The sequence below is a fragment of the Rhineura floridana genome, chromosome 14 (assembly GCF_030035675.1).
Source record: "Rhineura floridana isolate rRhiFlo1 chromosome 14, rRhiFlo1.hap2, whole genome shotgun sequence".
Classification (NCBI taxonomy): domain Eukaryota; kingdom Metazoa; phylum Chordata; class Lepidosauria; order Squamata; family Rhineuridae; genus Rhineura; species Rhineura floridana.
In genome coordinates, this window is record NC_084493.1 from 27,219,445 (window position 1) to 27,239,315 (window position 19,871).

The 19,871-nt window shown below is 43.2% G+C and overlaps 1 protein-coding gene across 1 annotated transcript in view; it reads right to left on the bottom strand.

Moving 5' to 3' along the window:
• Window positions 1–15,577, bottom strand: part of ETFA (electron transfer flavoprotein subunit alpha) — a 47,674-nt gene extending 32,097 nt beyond the window's left edge. Inside the window, exons 1-4 of the mRNA XM_061596044.1 lie at window positions 15,338–15,577; window positions 5,967–6,116; window positions 5,064–5,145; window positions 4,880–4,962 (exon numbers count right to left, since the gene is read on the bottom strand). Of these exons, the coding sequence (XP_061452028.1) occupies window positions 4,880–4,962; window positions 5,064–5,145; window positions 5,967–6,116; window positions 15,338–15,565 (543 nt within the window). The 5' untranslated portion in view covers window positions 15,566–15,577. The remainder of the gene's footprint in view (window positions 1–4,879; window positions 4,963–5,063; window positions 5,146–5,966; window positions 6,117–15,337) is intronic.
• Between the last annotated feature and the right edge of the window lie 4,294 nt (window positions 15,578–19,871).

The following is a 19,871-nucleotide window of genomic DNA, read 5'->3' on the forward strand; positions in this document are numbered from 1 at the left end:
AGGAGAATCAACAGAGTCACACTCCCCCTGTCCCTCTCCCGACAAAGGTCATCATACAGGGCGACCAAGCTGTAATTCTTTCAGCAGAGAGGAAACACATTGGCCCAGTGAGCAATCAAGCTGCCACATTTATTTTATTTATTTATTTAACAAAATTTATATACTGCTTGAATGTAAAGACATCTTAAGCAGTTTACAAACACATTAAAATATCAATAAAACAGTTAAAAACAAGTAATTAAAAACAAATGTAAAACAATTAAACAGCTACTAGCTAAAAATTAGTGTCTGGATTGGCTTATCTAACTTCAAAAGTTTTCAGCAGATGCCAAAAGGAATACAGTTAAGGCGCCTGCCTGATGTCAACAGGCAGGGAGTTCCAAAGAGTAGGTGCTGTCACACTACAAGAACGATTTCTTACAAGTGTGGAATGAGTATTATGTGGCACCTGTAACAGTGCCTGTTCCACAGAGTGAAGTGCTCGAGTGGGCACATAGGAGCAAGATATCTTGCAAGCAAACTGGTCCTGACCTGTTAAGGTCTTTATATACCAGTAATAACACCATGAACTTGGCCCAGTAATACATTGACAAGCAGTGCAGATCTCTGAGCATATGTTATAGGCTGAAAGAGTCCCATTCTAATCAGCAGTCTGGCTGCACTAATTTTGCACTAATTGCAGTTTCCAAGTAAAGTGCAAGGGAAGCCCCATATAGAGTGCATTGCAGTAATCCAGTCTGGAAGTCACCAATGCCTCAACTACTGTGGCCAAGCTCTCCCAGTCCAGGAATGGTCATAGTTGTCTTATTAGGTGCAGCTGATAAAAGGCACTTCTAGCCATTGAGTCTACCTGGGCCTCCAGTGACAAAGCTAGATCCAGAAGCAATCCCAGACTGGGTATCTGCTCCTTCAGGTGGAATGCAACCCTGTCTAGGGCAGGCAATTGACCAATTTCTCAGACATCAAAACCATTCACCCACAGTACCTCCATCTTGCTAGAATTCAAGCTCGGCTTATTTTCATTCATTCATCCCACCACTGCATCCAGGTACTGGTCCAGGGCCCTCGCAGCCTCTCCCGATTCAGATATTATGGAGACGTAGAGCTGAATGTCATCAGTATGCCCCAAAACTCCTAATGACCACTCCTACCAGCTTCAAATAGATATTAAATAGCATTGAGGATAAGATGATACCCTGAGGCACCCCACAGCACAACTGCCAGGGAACCGAAAAACAATCACCCAATACTCCTCTCTGGACTCAGTCCTGTAGGTAGGAATAGAACCTCCATAACATGATGACCCAAATTCCTATTCCACAGCCAGTCCAGGAGGATATTGTAGTCAATGGAATCAAAAGTTGCAGAGATCAAGTAGCAGGAGCAAGGTCGCACTCCTTCTGTCCCGCTTCTATAGAGGTCATCCATTAGGGCAACCAAGGCTGACTCAGTCCCATGGTCAGGCCTGAACCCAGATTGGAATGGATCTAGATAATCTGTGTCATCTAAAAATGCCTGCAGCTGCCCCACCACTACTCTCTCAATCACCTTCCCCAAGAAAAGGGTATTTGCACCTGACCAATAGTTATTCCAATCCAAAGGATCCAGGGACAGTTTCATTAGGAGAAGCCTCACCACTGCCTCATTCAAGGCTGCAGGGACCACCCTCTTATGCAGTGAGGTGTTAATCATACTCTGGACCCAACCAGTCAAACTCCTCTGTGAGATTTAATAAGCCAGGGGGCAGGGTTCAAGAGGGTACGTGGTCGGACATGTAGCTCCAGCACATTGTCCACATCAGTTGACTGCATAAGCTGAAACTGATCCCACAACACATCACCAGCATTACATACTTCATCTGAAACTGCAACAACAGCAGAGTTAAGGTCACTCCGAAGTCGAACAACTTTATTCTCAATGTGTAGCCTGCTGGTGACAGCGGGTCCTTGTATGCTCCAGAGGCCCCTCCACCACTGCAGGAGTCAGTAACCTCCAAGCCATTTGAAATATCTCAGCTGATTAACTACTAGAGGATGCAATGCAAGCTGCAAAGTGAGCCTTCTTTGCAGCCCGTAGTGCAACATGGTAGCACAGTTGTGTACACTAATTCGGTTGGCTTTGGAACAAGACTTGCACCACTTGTGCTCTAGTCTTTGTCTGGCTTGTTTCATAACCACAGTTCCCCAGAATACCAAGAAGCGTCTCAGGCTACACAATGCCGGAAAAGATGCCCAGGAGTGATCATGTCACCCACCCGTTTCTTCTCGCTATGGGCTTTGACAGGATTATCAGCTTTCTCAGTCTGAAAATCCCCCAGAGCATTCAGGAACACATCAGATTCCATCAGTCTCCAAGGGTGGGCCATCCAACCTGGCCTACCAACCTTACAGGATGGAATTGCCACTACCAGTTCTACCATGACAAACGAGTGCATTAAATGCCGCCTACCTTCAGTCCATCCTTCATATCACTTGGGGTAAAGACTACATCAAGGGTATGCCCTGCCCAATGTATTGGATCAATGACCATTTGAGACAGCCCCATGGTTATCATGGAGGCCATGAAGTCCCATGCCAGCCCAACAGCAGCCACCTCCACATGGATGTTCAAGTCACCCAGAACTATCGTCCTGAGGTTCTCCAACACCACACCAGAGACCACTTCAGCCAGCTCAGTCATGGGTGGCACTGGGCAACAGGGTGGTCGGTAGACCAGTAGCATCCCCAGTCTCTCAACAGCCCAACACCAGGTGCAGACCCTCTAAGCCCATCTCAAGATCAAGAGGTTTCCTGGTGAAGGAGATGGTGCTTCTATGGACAATAGCAACCCTTCCCCCTCGACTTCCTAGTCTTGTCTTGTGCTGTACTGAGTACCCAGATGGGCACAGTTGAATTTGGTCAGGCCCACCTGTGATGATCCTGTATTAGTGTAAATAGGGTAAGTGCTGTTTGTTTAGAAGATACATGGTAAGTGGAGTGAAAGAGGAGGGGGAGTGAATGGGCAGTAGAATGCTGGATGATTGGCTGAATGTTTAAAATGGCTGACAGTATAAAAGGAAGAATGTCAGGTAAATCTGGGTGGATGTGGTGTGGATGTGAGGTGGACGTTGGTGGACTTGAGTGGGTTTGAGAGAGTTGTTTGTCAGGAGAGCGTGGAGAAGGAGGGGGGTGGAGTTCGGATTAGTATTAGATAAAACCATATGCTTATGTGCCTTATGAAGAAATCTTGTTCTCTGTGTTATTTAATAAATACTTAATTTGGTTTACCAAAGGCCTGATCCTTGGCTGGGGTTTCACAGACCAGAAGGGAGGGTGAGGTAAATAACCAAGGCTGAAGAGTGACAAATGGTGGCAGCGGGTGAAGGGAAGAATATAACACCACAAGTATTCAGAGCAAACCAGAATTATAAGCAGTCTGAGTAAATCAAAGGGATTGGAACAGCTTAAGCACGCAGTCACAGAGGTAACCTAATTGAGGGAGACTCAGGCAGAGTCTCTAGGAATACTGGTTATAGGATGTGACTGGTGGTGCTGCCTAGCAGGGGGATCTGTTGAGATCTATGCTAGAGCGGAGAGGGAAACCATAAAAAAGGCCAGTTCAGACTGGTGGAGTCCCTGGTGGTGCCTAGAGACAGGCAGTAACCACGAGCAGGTAGGAACCTGACAGGGAGAGCCAGGGAAGGGCATCACACCACCCAGCTCACCCATCCAAGTCTCAGTGATACATGCCAAAATCAACCCCTTCATCCACGATCAAGTCGTGGATGAGCATGGTCTTATTACGAACTGACCTGACATTCAACAACAGCACCACCAGACCAGAGGACTCAGAGGATAAGCTACCAGTAACTTCTGGAGAGGGCTGAGGCAGGAGGCAGGGACCAAACATCTAGGTCTCAACCCCTGATGGTGGTCAGCCCCTCCACTCCGACTATACCTCCCCCTGCCTATCACCACTGTGATTTGGCAGCATCTTTGCAACTCCCCGCTACCTGCCCACCCTGACACTTCCTATCACCATCAATATAGAATACACAGCTGGAAGATGAGGGAGACAGATAACAAACTAAACAGCTTCCAGACCAACCTCAAGGACAGCCCCACATACATTGCATTGCAGTAATCCAGTCTGGAGGTTACCAGCACATGGACGATAGTGGTCAGGCTATCCTGGTCCAGAAATGGCTGTAGCTGTCTAACCAACCAAGGCTGGTAAAAGGCATTCCTAGCCACTGAAGTCACCTGAGCTTCTAGCAACAAAGATGGATCCAGGAGCACCCCTAGACTACGAACCTGCTCTTTTAAGGGGAGTACAACCCCATTCAAAGCAGACAATTGACCAATTATCCAGACTCAGGAACCACCCACCCACAGCATCTCCATCTTGCCAGGATTCAGAGTCAGTTTGCTGGCTCTCATCCAGACACCAGGCCAGGACAGACAGCCTCTCCTTGTTCAGTTGTTACAGAGAATTAGAGTTGGCTATCATCAGCGTACTGATGATATCTCACCCCAAATCTCCTAATGACCACTCCCAATGGCTTCATATAGATGTTAAATAGCACTAGAGACAAGATGGTACCCCACAGCACAATTGTGAGGGCCGAACCAGTCACACAGTACTATTCTCTGAAACCAACCCTGGAGATAGGATCAGAACCACTGTAAAACAGTGCCTCCAATATATATCCCACTAATGCGGCTCAGAAGGATGCCATGGTCACTTGTATCAAAAGCTCCATAGAAGCAGCACACTCAATATTTTAGAAGAGTCATATATATCAATATGCAATTAATTCCAAGTCATAATTTATACATTGCTTTAGGGCTCAATCTCTTTGGATTAACAGACAGATCTGTGGCGATATATATATGCTCACCTTCCCAAAAGCAGATGCTCCGGCACAGATGTGGGTGTAATTAAACTGCTTCTGAGTTGCCAAAATCAATGATGTCAGCTCCTCTAGGGGATGAAACATATTGGTCAGAGCACCTTATATTTTCTAGCACAGTGGTGACTGCAGAGAAACTTAATGGCAAACAGCATTTGCAAATGATCCTCACCAGGCAGAAATCCTTTATATGCATCATGCTGCGAGACAAGAACTTTGACAACCCCTTGCACTTTGCTCAGCTCTTGAGCCACCTGTGATTTAAAATAATTAAAAAAAGTTTATTATGTTAACCATTGATACGTGCAAACACTACTGCTGTGATCAGGTGTTATAATTAAGAGTTGTGTCCTTTTAAAGAGGACTCCTTGCCTTGAAAAAGCATGGGGGGAAATACCTGCAGGAAAACCTAAGACTTATGCCTATTTTGTTCTAGCGTTCTCATGCTCTCTCAAGCCCTATTCAGAAACATGCTTCAACATATGCTGCTGCTTATTTTTTTCTGAAACCAACAGCCAAGCACCAAGAGCTAAATTGCATCCCCATGGAAAATTCATATAGCACTAAAACAAAAATCAAAGGAATGTAGATTTCTATATGCAAGTTTGAGTTCCTCTCACCAAAACCGATGAGCTATTCTTACGAGACAAATCCTTAGATATAGTTCTCCTGATTTCTCACCTTAATCATAGCAAAGGTGGGGTTTGTAGACAAGAAACACTGCTGTAATAATTCCCAAAGGCTGCATATATTTTTATTTAACTATGCACTACGTAAGGACAACCCATGATTAGGTAACATTGCATAGGTGCTCAGAGTAATGAATGCCAAATGGAACATCTGTCATGAACTTGGTCTCACTCATCAACACTAATAAAAGACCTATTCTAACGTGAAAAGTAAAAAGGATGTTTGGGCAGCCATTTAAAAAACATTAGGAGTAAACACCCATCCCATACTCCACTCTCCTGAATCCCTGCTTTCCCTCAAGGCAGAACAAAAATATCTTTAATTAATTAAATTTCAGAATATAGAAATCATGCTTCCCCTGCCCCCTTTCCATTTTTTTTTTTACCTTTTCACAGTTGGTGCCAGCTACTAAACATGATACTTCACCTCCAAGACGTTTTGCTGCAGTGATGGTATTTAAAGTAATAGGTGCAATTGTCTCATTTGTGTGTTCAGCTATTACTAGTGTACCCTGAAACCGGTGAAGTAATGAGACCTTTAAAACAAGAGAAGTGAGAGAGAAAGAGGGTTTAACAATCCTGAAAACGTATAACTTTAAAAGTTCAGTTAGCCAAAAGTTAACCAATTGATAGATATGACATTGCTGGCATATGTACCTTCATATGAGGTATCCTTGCAGAATCTTTTAAGTCTTAAAAGATATGGTATGAAGTGACATAGGCCAGCAGACTCATTTAGACCAACAGGGCTTATTCTGAAAGCAAATGCTTGTACAGTACTTTCTAACACTTCTGCCTAATCCTCTCTACTTTTGTAGGACCCTCCAAGCTCAAAGGCCCCTTATCATCTGGTAAGGAGCACCATACCAGAAACAGATGGAAGCAAAACATACTCAAGATAGCACAAGCAAAGAGAAGCCTGTTTTTACATCTCCAGATTCTCCCCAAATATCAGCATAGCACTAAGATGCTCCTTCCCAACTACCTTAAAATTGCTGGAGTTCTAGAGCGAGAACAGCTTCCTCCCAAACTTGGTGGGTCTTTGTCCCCAATATACTATTGAAAATGAGTCAGTGCCACTCACTACTTTCAAATGGCATAACATAGGTCTCACTGAACTCACTTTTATGTAGGCATCCAAGACAAGTTGTTATATGCAAAAATGATTTAGACTACAATTTGTAACTATAAGTAGGGTAACAGTTCCTGTAAGATACTTCATGTTCCATCTTAAGTACATTAAATCACACCAAGAAAACTAAGATTTGTAAATCACTGATGTGAATTACCAATAACAAATTACTTATTGCCAATATATATCAAAAACTGTATTTTTGATTATGTTTCATATATCATTTTCCATAAAAGTTACACATCTGTACGTAGTGTCTGCTGAATAAATCCATGCTTTCATGGCAAAAAGCCCACACTTACTAAAATGTATAGTCCTGTCATAAGGAAAATGTACTGTACTGCTGAAAGATTCAAGCTTAAGTTTCCAGAGGGAACAAAATATATTTTAAAGGAAAATCCAGTGTTTGTTGGAGGGATGTACAGTCAGAGGAACATTATTGCGTATGTTGTGGTTATGGGATAAGTTTCCATCTGTTTAACCTGAAGAGCAGAATGTAAACAGAATAAACAACCACTGGGAGTCAGAGGTGCTAATTTGTTACTTATAACTTAGTAATTTAACAGGGTAAAGTGAGGGTTTGATTTCTTCTTAATATTTCTGTGGTTACATAAAAATAAATCATCATCTTCACTATTTTCTCATGTAGAGCATACAAGTTTTTAGTTTGAGTTTACTTTCATTTATTCATCAACTGCTTATAGAAAAGGATTTTTAAAAAAAACTCGTTTAAACAAATATTCAGAAAGAATTCAGCCTTGCCTCAGCAGGTGTGTGTTTTGAACCTCCATTTAAATAAGATGGCATAACTATTTTTCTGAAACAGGTAAAGCAACTAAAGGATATGCGTATATTATTCCAGAATTTGGAGGAAGGGCTATAGTTCAGTGACAGTGCATCTGCTCTGCATGCAGAAGGTCCCAGATTCAGTCCTCGGCATCTCCAGGTAGAGCTGGGAGAGAACCATGCCTGAAATCCTGGAGAGCTCCTGCCAGCCAGTGTAGACAATACTGAGCTAGATGAACCAATGATCTGACAGTGTAAGGCAGCTTCCTATGTTCCTGCCATCTAAATTAAATGTGGAACAGGAAATCTTATCTTCTGAGCAAAACTATTTGAGCAATGAATAAGCAAGCCTGATATTATACCATAAATCAACAGTAAAACACAGAACTTAATATTAATCCTTGGGTGGGAGGAAACAACAGGAAAAGATACACTTTCTAGTACATTTGTACATTGTTTGAGCTTTCAAGAACCTCTTTTAAAATAAGCAGAATTTAAATGCCATTATGCAATCTGCTATGAGCTGTTGCTGCTTATCATACAATGTACCCAGCATCGGCTGGCTGTGCACAGAGCTTTCTTGTGGGGCCCAGCCTTGCAGCTATGATATAATGGATTAGGGTTATGGGGGGTCTGGGCGCATCCAGCCTTTCCCCAAGATGTGATCCAGCTATGCCAATGTATTATTCTGATTTACTGAGTTGTGATGTATATTGTTATTTGTGTTTTATGGTTGTCATTTTATTGTTGATTTTATGCTGTTCACTGTCACGATTTATTTTCTTGATGTTGTCGATACATTTTCCCCCCAGATAAAATAAAAATAACAAATACATCCCTGTTCAACCATGAGGCACATTGGATGACCTTGGGCCAGTCGCTATCTCTCAGCCAACCTACCCTCAGAGGATGGTTGTGAGGATAAAATGGAGTGAAGGGGGGGATACTGCTTTGACCTCCTTGGAGGAAAGATGTGATATAAAGGTAATGAATAAATGTATACGATATCTACCACCCTTTTTCACATGTAGATGAAACACACGGGGGGGGGAATCAAACATTTCAGTTGATCAAATGTCTTTAATCAAATTTTAAAAGGCCAGGTTGAAGCCACAACACTGTTCTTTCAACAGTCTCTTCTGCTTTATATCTATAAACCTTTCTGAATAGGAGATGCCCAAAGTGGGATCTGGGCCAATCTGCAATTTGGACATAGTGTCCTCAGTATGCAGATCCCCCCCTTACCACCTCTTTCCTTGAACACCTTTCTTACAATTGGTGCCACACTTCTTTTCTACCACCTTCCTATGCTATACCTAGTCTGTCGCCACCATTACAAGTCCACATACACACCTCCTTCTTTCTCAGTTGTAGGAAGGACCATAGGAAGTGCAGCCCTTCAGGCTGCTCTGTCTAGCCTTCAGAACCCCCTCTCCCCAGACCAGTCCCTCACTGGCCCTGCTTCGCACCCCAAGTGTTTTGTCTGGCTGGAAATATATCCCTGAACTCCAGTAATATAACTTGCTTGTCTGGATGAAGGATAGAAGTGTGTGTTTGTATGTGCAAGTGTGTATAGAAACTACCTTGGTGGAAAGGTGGGATATAAATGTACTAACTAATGTACAAGGTGCACTTGCTGCTCCACCTACTTTTGCCTCTGGACCCACCCAACACATGTGTCCCTCAGAAGGGAATGCAGCCCTCTGGCTGAAAAAGGTTCCCCACCCTTGCTCTACTTTCTCACATACACTCTGCTTTTCTTCAACACCATCTCCATCCTCATTTAATTTCTCCAACTCCATATTACTTAGGTTGTTATATTTTATTTTATTTATTTATTAAATTTATATACCGCCCGACTAGCAATAGCTCTCTGGGCGGTGAATATTTCCATTGCCCATTTTACTTCTATCCTTCCTTTCAACTCTCACATCCACCAATGCTTCTCTGTATATTTTAGCCCTCATTGCAAGTTCAAGTCCATGGAGTTCAGGCTGATTTGCCAAAAATGGGTCAGGATTAAATCAGCAGGCAACATGGGAGGTCTGGAGTTTATTGACAAGCTTGATGCTTACATCCCTATGTCTAAGTAAAAAAAAAACCAAGGTGCAACTTAACTTCAAAACCAGGAGTCTTACACTAAAACGTAGCTTCACTGAATTATACCCTTTATTTGACATTAAACTGCCTAAAGGCAGTTTTTGTTTTGACCTTGTCCTCCGAGGAAACAATTCTACTCATCCATCAAACCATTAATAAGGTGGACTTTCAAGGGATCTGTTCTTATCTCTGGAGGAATTATGGCATTTCTATATGTCCCCCATGGCAAACAACTAATGAAGTCTCCAGCCTATAAAAATAACACCAAAGCAAGGATTCCAAGAGTCACAGGGCTAAAAGGTAACTAATGATCAGTGGATTAAGACAGGATACTGCTGTAGCTATGCCAGCAACTACCTCACAGCAACCCTCTGTAAATCTTTAAGAACTCAAATACCATACAAAAGTTTCATATTTGCTTGCACAATTAATTTGGCCCTTTATCACTCATTGTAACAGTATACTCAACTGATGAGTGAAAACAGAATTGTAGACAAAATGGAACTGCTTAGAAATAAGAGGGAGATTATCAACATGCTTTGGGAACCCTGAGGTTTACACAAGTACAAAAAAAATATTTAGGGGGAAAAAAACTAAATGGGGCAAAGAAAACCCAAACACTGAAGTAAGTACTAAGCATGCTACCTGGCCAAAGCAACACAACAGAGGAGAAATATAATGGAGTATTCTGTAAGAGGTTGGCTGACTGAAACCCTGAACAGAAACTTTCAACAGTGTCCCATTTCTATCCTTAATTTCATCCTGACTTCTAGGGTCCATTTGGACCTCAGATGCACTTTTCATTGTATAATTTACACGTGAGTATAACTACAGTGTTGTCCTTCTAGGACATTGTCACAAACCATCACCCATACAACATCCCCAAATTTCAGCCAGTTACCACTTACCCTTTTCCATCCAGAGATAAAAAAAAACCTGGGGTCCAAAAATATCCCAGAAATTATATTTACTCAATATGCATGGAGAAGGAGCCAACATACACTGCTCAGAAAAATTCTACGTCCTCTGAATGTTTTTTGGCTCAAGGTGCTTTGGTAGCATCAAGCACCCTTGTGGTGACAACATAGAAAAAATGGTTTCTGGGGTACAAAGTGACGCCATCCTTCCATTGGAAATCTCACTGGGGTATAAATATACCCCAAGGTCAGCCAGTGTGGCTTTTTTTGCCAGGTCTGCATGAAGGTCACAATGAAGCCATATAATGACAGACTACATAATAATGCGAACAGCTGGTATAGCACAGTGGGGAGGAGAGCCTGGCTGGGAGTCCAGAGTCTGTGAGTTTAAATCCCCGCTCGTGTCTCCTGGATGTCAAGGGACAACTAAAGATCACCCCCACAGTGAGTGGCTCAGACGTTACGTGCCCTGCCACCTGTGCAGCCGTGGGCAAGCTGCATAGTCCCAAGGAGCCCATTTGCCCCCCAGCTGGCAGTTGCAGACAAGGAAGGGGCTGGCTTGTGCAGCTGTGACAAGCTCAGCAGGCCCTAGCCAGCTGGGGAGGACTAGCCTCAGAGGGAGGCAATGGTAAACCCCCTCTGAATACTGCTTACCATGAAATCCCTATTCATAGCATCGCCATAAGTCGGGACCAACTTGAAGGCAGTCCATTTCCATTTTTCACATAATAATGCCACCTGGCAGTTCTCCGACAAGCAACTAGGTTAAGTGACACTTTCCTAAGTAAGCCCAGAGAAGCAACACTTAGGAGGTGGTCTATATGTTCAGAGAAATCATCTGCTAAAAGACATTTCGGACACTTCCTTCTGATTGCTCTTTCCACACACAGCTCTCTGCACTTAGAAAAGTTAAATAAATGGAGAAAGATTCTAGTCTACTCCCAGTTGTGTTAATTTTCTTGTGCGGAAGAACTTTAAATGTACGACCATCTGCCTGATGCAATATAGGAAGACTATACCAACATAACTTTCCTCAACGTACGGATCTTTATGCATATACATTATGCATTCTCCTACCATTTAGTACTAAAGCTAAACACCGAAACACAACCTTCTGGGTTTTTTTCCTATATAAGCACAGGAATATCTCTGATGTTACTCCATCCCCCGAATTTTACAGACACTCATGCTAGAGGTGATATAACACCAATGGTAATTGTAAATACAGCATCCATGATCAGTGCCTCCAGTTATCACCAGCAATATACCACTGGTTACCTGCACAACATTCAAGAGTTAATTTATTCTGCTGGAAGTGTATGCATGACCAACCAGTAGTATTTATTAATGTATGTGGGGCCTTACTGGCACTCTTAAAAACATCATCATCAATTTTAAGGTTAATTTCCATTTAACTGTAACCAAGGGCTCTGTGAACTTCAAGTTTTTTGGTCCCATAATACTTCCTTGTTTTCAGAGATTCCTCAGAGGCCTAATATTCCAGGTATGTGAGGTAGTAAAGGATGATGCTCTTATGAGCTGGAAATCAGCAGCTATGGCAAATTATAAGAGTGAAATAGTGGCTGGCTGAATTTTGTACATGATATTCCTTGAAATAAGCATTACCATAGCTATCTAACATATCATGCCAACAAAGTAATATGGAGGTTGAACTGAGAATTTAAGGGGATTAAAGATAAACCCACGCACCACTTGGGAAGAGTAAAAGGGAAATGATACAACCTGAATTGCAGCTCAAGACTCCATACTGGGCAGTCAGGCATCCCAAATATATTTCACATTAAAATGTACACTCTTTTTAAGAGCTTGTTGCAGATGATCCCAATTGAGTAAAATACAATTAATGCCTCTTGTGACATGGCATAACATTCCACAAGCCAGACATTACAACACTGCCAATTTTGGAAACTCTTATGCAAAGATGTGGAAGCCCATTTGTCCTCCTATGTTAAATTTTATCCTTGCACATTCTAAAATGAACTACCAGTTGTGTTGCTGTCCCTGTCTTCAAGAGTATGATGAAAGCAATGTGTCTATGCTTTATGAGGTTCCCAGGACAGCTTACCAAAAGTTAGTAAATTGTGGTCGACAACTAGGCAATTTCTGGTGAATCATGGAACATTTTCTAATTGCTTGGATTCTTGCAAAGAATGCTTAACTAGATGGACCTTCTTCTGTCTAGCCAAACAAAGCACTTCTTGTGTTCTCAAGCAAGCATGCAAATTTGAGGAGGGACCTAATACACAGCAGACCATTTCCTTGGCACACAGAAGGTCACAGATTCAATTCCTGGCCTCTCCAGCCAAAGGATCACAAGTATCAGTAGCTACTAACCATCATCATCATCAATCTTTATTTACAGTCAACTGACCACAAATATAAACATAATGCTGGGAGTTATAAAATAAGATTACTTAGTAACACACGGTACAACGAGCAACAAACTTGAATTATATAAACAACTCAAGTTATTTAATTACCGTTGACAATCATACAGGGTCTAGTCCAGATGGCCAAGTTCAAGAATTTTGCCACTTGCTCAGTAATTGCCTTATCTGAACTCTCAAGTAAAACAGTCAAAAGGGACTCAACAGAACGACCTGGGAAAGACTGTATAATAGCATATATGAGGTATTTTCTGGTCCCTTCGTAATAGCTATAATTAAACAGGACGTGTGAAATAGACTCCACTTCGTCGTTATCACAGGGGCAACATCTGTTGTTTTCTTGGAGTTTTTTTATATCTGCCATTCAAATGTTTAGAGGGTAGGACATTAAATCGAGCCAAAAAGAATGCCCTCCTATACTTGGGAATAAATAACCAGCTTAGGTACAGCATCCCATCTTTGCGAAGAAAACCTGATAGACCCAGTGACTGGGGAGAACAAGGACCCTGTGCTGCTGCAGAGCTCTTGGTTATCAATATCCACTAGCCATTATGGTTCTGCTCAGTTTCAGAAGATGTTTGCCACTAAATCCCAGTTGCTAGGGAACAACTGCAAGAGATACTATTGCCTTCACGCCCTGTTGGCGCTCTTTCCAGCAGCATCAGAGTGGTCAGTTTGGGACATAGGACACTGCACTGGTTTGATCTTATGTCCTTAAATACAGGGCTGGCCAGCGGGAGTGGGACTGGCAGCGTAGTCCCAGTTCAAATAAACAACACTGGACTAAATGAGTCAATGTGACTCAGTATAAAGTAGCTTCATATGTATGTTCAAGGATCACTGAAAACAGATTTACTTTCACTAGAACACTGAGGTCTACAAACTAGATGCAAGCTCAGGAGGTAGACAGACACACCCTGCAAAGTAAAGAACAGAGCGCCCCTGAGCACATGCACTGCCCAGGCATTTATTTTCAGTACCAGAATGGTGTTCAGTATCCCTTAGTCTTTTAGTAGTTGCCATTGCCAGTGTGGTGTAGTGGTTAAGGTGTTGGGACTATGAACTGGAAGACCAGGGTTCAAATCCCCACACAGCCATGAAGCTCACTGGGTGACCTTGGGCCCGTCACTGCCTCTCAGCCTCAGAGGAAGGCCATGGTAAACCCCCTCCAAATACCACTCACCATGAAAAAGCCTATTCATAGGGTCACCATAAGTCAGAATCAACTTGAAGGAATTTCCATTTTTCATTGTTAAATAGCAGAGTCAGAAACTCTTGCTGAACTACTCCAAGCTACCCAAACTGGATCTACCAGTAAATCTCATTCTGCCCACACTGGTTGTACACAATATTGTCATAAGTGTGGAAACCTTTAATATATATCAGTCCTGTATTTAACCATTCGCCATAAGCAACCAGAAATCCATGCAAGCGAGTGGGCCAATGGAGGAGGGGTGGGCTACTTATTAATTTCTTACATTTATATTCCACATAACCTCAAAGGAACTCAAGGTGGTATACCTGGTTCTCCCCTTCCCCATTTTTATCCTCACAACAACCCTGTGAGGTAGGTTAGGTTGGAGACAGTGAATGACCATCCTCTGCTAGTTTGCTTGGTTTCTGTGCTGCTTACAGAAGCAGCTCTGTCCCTCCACCAACAGCCCATTTGATAGAAGCCTTTTTAAAAAATCCTCTGCTAAGATGCTAGTATCCCACATTTCTACATTGATTGCAGAGGAGAGGGATTCTCTTCTGCAGCCAATATGAAAACATAGGCTACTAACAACATTTGCAAGCTAGTAATTTTTGTGGTCTTATTTACAAGATTGATGTATAAGAGAGACTAGGACTCAGAAGGCACAAGTTACATTTTACATTTATATTCCACCTTTCCTCCAAGAAGCTCAAGGTTCTCCTCCTCCCCATTTTTATCCTCACAACAACCCTGTGAGGTAGGTTAGGCTGAGAGACTGTGACACCCCACCCACCACCCACAAATTGGGTTATGAAGCTTGCTGGGTGACCTTGGGTCAGTCACTCTCCCCCCCCCATATCCTAACCCACCTCACAGGGCTGGAAGAGCGGGACATAATTATTATATTATTTAGTTATATCCTTGTGTTATATTTATATACCACCTAATTATTAACTAAAATACCTACTCCTTAAAGGAAGATCATGCCAGTTCGAAGTCTGCCCCCAACCCCGTTTCATTGCTTCTCTTCCGTTTCTCCCCCCCCCCAAGGTACTGAAACCAAAGGGAGGGAGAGGGGAGCTGGGTCCGTCGTGACCTTTGTCCCAGTGGGAAAGCGGTCGGCCCACTCTGCAAGGAAGCAGGGCAGACCTGACAGGCCGAGCAGGCGAGAAAAGGGAGGAGAGCGCTTTCAAGCCCCACGGCCCCAGCCGGCACTCACCACCGCTCTCCGCCCTAAGTGTGGTGCCTTGAGAACCCCCCGAAACATTATGATAGCGACCGCCGCTGCTTCCTCCTCCTCAGTCCCAGCTGAATTCCCGTCTTCTCCTCGCGCTCGCCGCTCGCCCAGCCCACTCTGAGGAGAAAAATCTCGCGAGAGTTCCATGGAAAAAAAGACGAGGAGGAAGAGGGAGGGCAGTGTCAACGATGAGGCCACATCCGCCATCATAGGTGAGGGAAGGAAAAGCTCTGTATCAGCTCTCATTGGTCGGCGGTCGGGAGCCAATCAGGAAAGAAGCGGGAGTCGCAAACCTCGTGCCAAGGGATAAGGTAAAGGTGTCCCCGCACTTATAGTGCAAGTCGTTTCTAACTCTTAGGGTGCCGTCTTGCGACGTTTACAAGGCAGACCGTATATATGGGGTGGGATTGCCAGTTCCTTCCCCGGCCTTTCTTTACCCCCCAGCATATGCCAGGTACTCATTTTACCACAGAGCTTGGAAAAGTTACTTTTTTGAACTACAACTCCCATCAGCCCAATCCAGTGGCCATGCTGCCTGGGCTGATGGGAGTTGTAGTTCAAAAAAGTAACTTTTCCAAGCTCTGTTTTACCAACCATGGATGAATGGAAGGCTGAGTGGACCTCGACCCCTTTTACCGGAGAGATTCGACTTCTTCCGTTGGAATCGAACTCCGGCCGTGAGCAGAGCTTCGGCTGCATTACCGCCACTTACCACTCTGCACCATGGAGGATCATACGCGCCAAGGGATAGCCAACTCTATATTTACACCATACATTTATTCCAGTTTAAACAGGCATGGTTCCCACACACACACAAAGAATCCTGGGAAGGGTCATTTGTGAAGGGTGCTGAGAGTTGTTAGGGAGCCCCTATTGCCCTGATGCACAACCCTGGACAAGAGGCTACAGAATATGGAGACAAGAGGACAGAATATGGAGAAACCGACTGGTTCCCCATCGGAAAGGGTGTGAGACAGGGCTGCATTTTATCACCCTATTTGTTTAATCTGTACGCGATTACGGAAAGTGGGACTGGACCAAGATGAAGAAGGTGTGAAAACTGGCAGGAGAAATGATTTAAGATATGCAGACAATACCATACTACTAGCAGAAACCATAATTGACTTGAAGGCACATAACAACAACAATAATTTTCCCCACAGAGCTACAATTCTCAGAGTGTTTAACAGTCAGTCCCCCTTCCCAGAGAACTCTAGAAATTGTAGCTCTGTGAGGGGAATAGGGGTCTCCTAACAACTCTCAGCACCCTTAACAAACTACACTTTCCAAGATTCTTGGGGAAAAGCCATGACCGTTTAAAGTGAAATAATACTGGAATAAATATGGAGTGAGTGTTGGTCTATTTCGTAATCACCATGGCTAGACTGAGAAAGCTGGAAGGGTGCATGAGCTGCCAACTTTAAAGTTGTTTTTTTAAAAAATGTTTTTAACGCTGTTTTGTTTTAATGTATTTTAAGATCTGTTTTTATGATGTTTTAAATGTTAAATGTTTTTATGATGTTTTAAAGTGTTTTTAGCGCTTTGCCGCCCTGGGCTCCTACTGGGAGGAAGGGCAGGATACAAATTAAATAATAAATAAATAAATAAACTGTCTGAATATTATGCTAGAGTTCCCCGCTACAGGCAGACATTCTGCTGCCTGGTTGCCCTTTAATTAGGGTTCAATACATGGGATAATAATACCTTACAATGCTGTTGTAAGAATGCAAATAATTACATATTAATTAATTAGTGCAGTAAGTAACATAGTAGATAATTTCTATGTAATATATAATTAGCATTCATATGCCACTTTTGAGTCCAAAGTGCCATATGAATGTTATTTGCTGTGAAGATGATCTTGGTGGAGTACCGCCCACAAAACTCAATGGCACTTCTGAATAAATAAGCATGTATGTACACAATGTAACTAGGATGATAATGCTGGTAAGAGTACTGAAATAATACACAGTGCTTGAAAGCTAAAGTGCTGTGTAAGTTTCATTACAGAATGTATTATTATCTAGGAGTACAGCCCATCGAACTCTGTGGAACTTCTGTGTGAACATGCACGACTGCAACCTTATGCACACAACTTAATAATAGTAGCTGGATCAGGCTAGTGGCCCATGTAGTCCAGCATCCTGTTCCCACAGTGGCCAACCAGATGCCTATGGGAAGCCCACAAGCAGGATCTGAGTGCAACAACACTCTCCCCACTTGTGCTCTCCAGCAACTGGTATTTGGAGGCATACTGCCCCTAATACTGGAGATAGTGCACAGCCATCATGGGTAAAAGCCACTGATAGCCTTATCCACCATGAACGTGTCTAAACTTCTTTTAAAGCTGTCCAAGGTAGTGACCTTAAGAAATAAAAGAAGCAGTAAAATACAATTAAAAATCAACCAGCATCTAGCACAGCACATTACAATAACTACAACAAGCAGAAAAATCATTAAGTGGTTAGCCAAGACCCTCAGCATTTTTCAAGTGGTCTGTAGGGGAAAGGGTTTTGGAACCATGACCAACAGAGGAAGGCATGGCTGGCTGGCTGGAACCCTGAACAGGATGGCCATTAGGGGCTGAGGATATACTGCTACGTTTTGTTGCAAGTCCTGCTTCTAATACATATTATTCAGCACACTGACCTTGAAAGAAAGGTCATTATTCCCATTTTACAGATGTAGGCTCAGAGACTGTGATTTAGGACCTTTCCAGACTGGTGTGTTTTTGTAAGTGTATTCTGCAACGTGTCATTGACACAATAATAATAGTGCATTAGTGGTGGATTTATACTGGACTGTCTACACATCATTCGCTTTATTAGTTATTCTATGATGAGTCCCCAGTGTTATTGCATTATTACCATCTGGAGGGCACTCTTGCATTATAGCGCAACAAAAGTGAGATAAAAAAGTGGAACATTTATGATATTAAAAGTTACAGGATTTCAGAAGGAAGTTATGGAACATGAAGCTATATGACCACCAGAAACGTTTGCAGATGCAAACAGAACTCTAACTGGGATCATGTATAACATCCTGATACCATCATTGGTCACATTCACATTTAAAACACATGAAAAGCACATAAGAATCCTAGGAATGTAGTTTACCTTTCAGAGTGCTATAGTTCCCAACACCCTTAACAAACTACAGTTCCCAGGATCATTTGGAGGAAACCATGCGCTTTAACATGTATTGTGGATGTGACAAAACATCATGAATACACAATAAAAAGGACATCTGGAGGGGCCCTTAGCAAAAGAGATTCAGTGTGTCCAGGACTAAGATCTTCCATGTACAAGCCCAGCACAGCATTCATTAAAAAAAAATCAGCTATGGTGATCAGGTATGTGAGAAAACAGACTCAGCTTGGCAGAGATGGAGTGGATGGGCAGACTTTTAAAAATGTGTTCCTTACAATAGAGCACATGGGCAGTGTTGGGTGACACAGAGCACAGCTGTGGGCTTGTCAGCCAAGATCAACAGAATCCTGTTGGCCCTGTGCGGGGGGGGGGGGAACAGAAGGAAGTACCCATCCTCACACCTGGCTGGGATCCACATGGTTTGCGTCTTGGTTCAGCCTGGTTCCTCAGCCCCTCGAGGTATTCTTGCTCTTCCATAGCCTAGTCAGATGTATCCCATGTCCCCAAGCTTGGACCCTTTGAGAAAAGCACAGAGCTTTTGTATCGCACTTTCTTGCCAGGGCCTAGTCTCTCTCTCACTCACTCACTCACTCACTCACACACACACGCACGCACACAAACAAAGCCAATTTCTGGAAGAGCCACTTGCCAAAACCAAGAAACCCAACATTTATATCTAAATGGAATGTACAGTAAATCTCATCCCTGCTTGAAACTTGGAGATGGCCCTCCTCTTCATCTGTCCATAGATGGCTGGAACAGGGTTGGAAAGACCAGACATTAAGCTTTCCTCCCCCGTCCCCCATGCTACTGCGGGACCTGCCAACTGTCTAAGTGACCTAGCAGCTTCAAAGACCAGTCATGCAACACCAGCCTAGTGTGGTCTCCCCATTTCAAGAGGACAGATTTACTACTCCTTCAGCCGACGCCCCTTCCTCAGACACAGTGCAAGCCCCATTAAGTCTGCAGAGCCCATTTCAGATTTGGAGACTCCTTCGTTTGCCTGCGTAATTTACGAGCTTTCAGGAGTTTTTAAGGAATCGAGCGTCTTTGACTCGGGATTTGAATTTCATTGGACAATATGAAAGTGATTAAAGAATAGCTCCTCGGAATGTGGTTTGTGTTCTGGCGCATGGAGAAAGCAGATGAGACAGATCAATTCCAAAACCAATGACTTGCCTAATCCTTCTCTGCACAAGCTGCGAGGGAGATGTGCACTGGACACAATTGCAGCCACATAGGCTGAGCTGTGTGCTTGCCACTATGGCAAGCGGCGGCAGCAGCTTCCTGAGTTCAAAACATGGCAGATCGGATAGCCCCCCTGCCCATGGCATCCTGTCCTCTTTTCTTGTGTTGCAACATCTAGG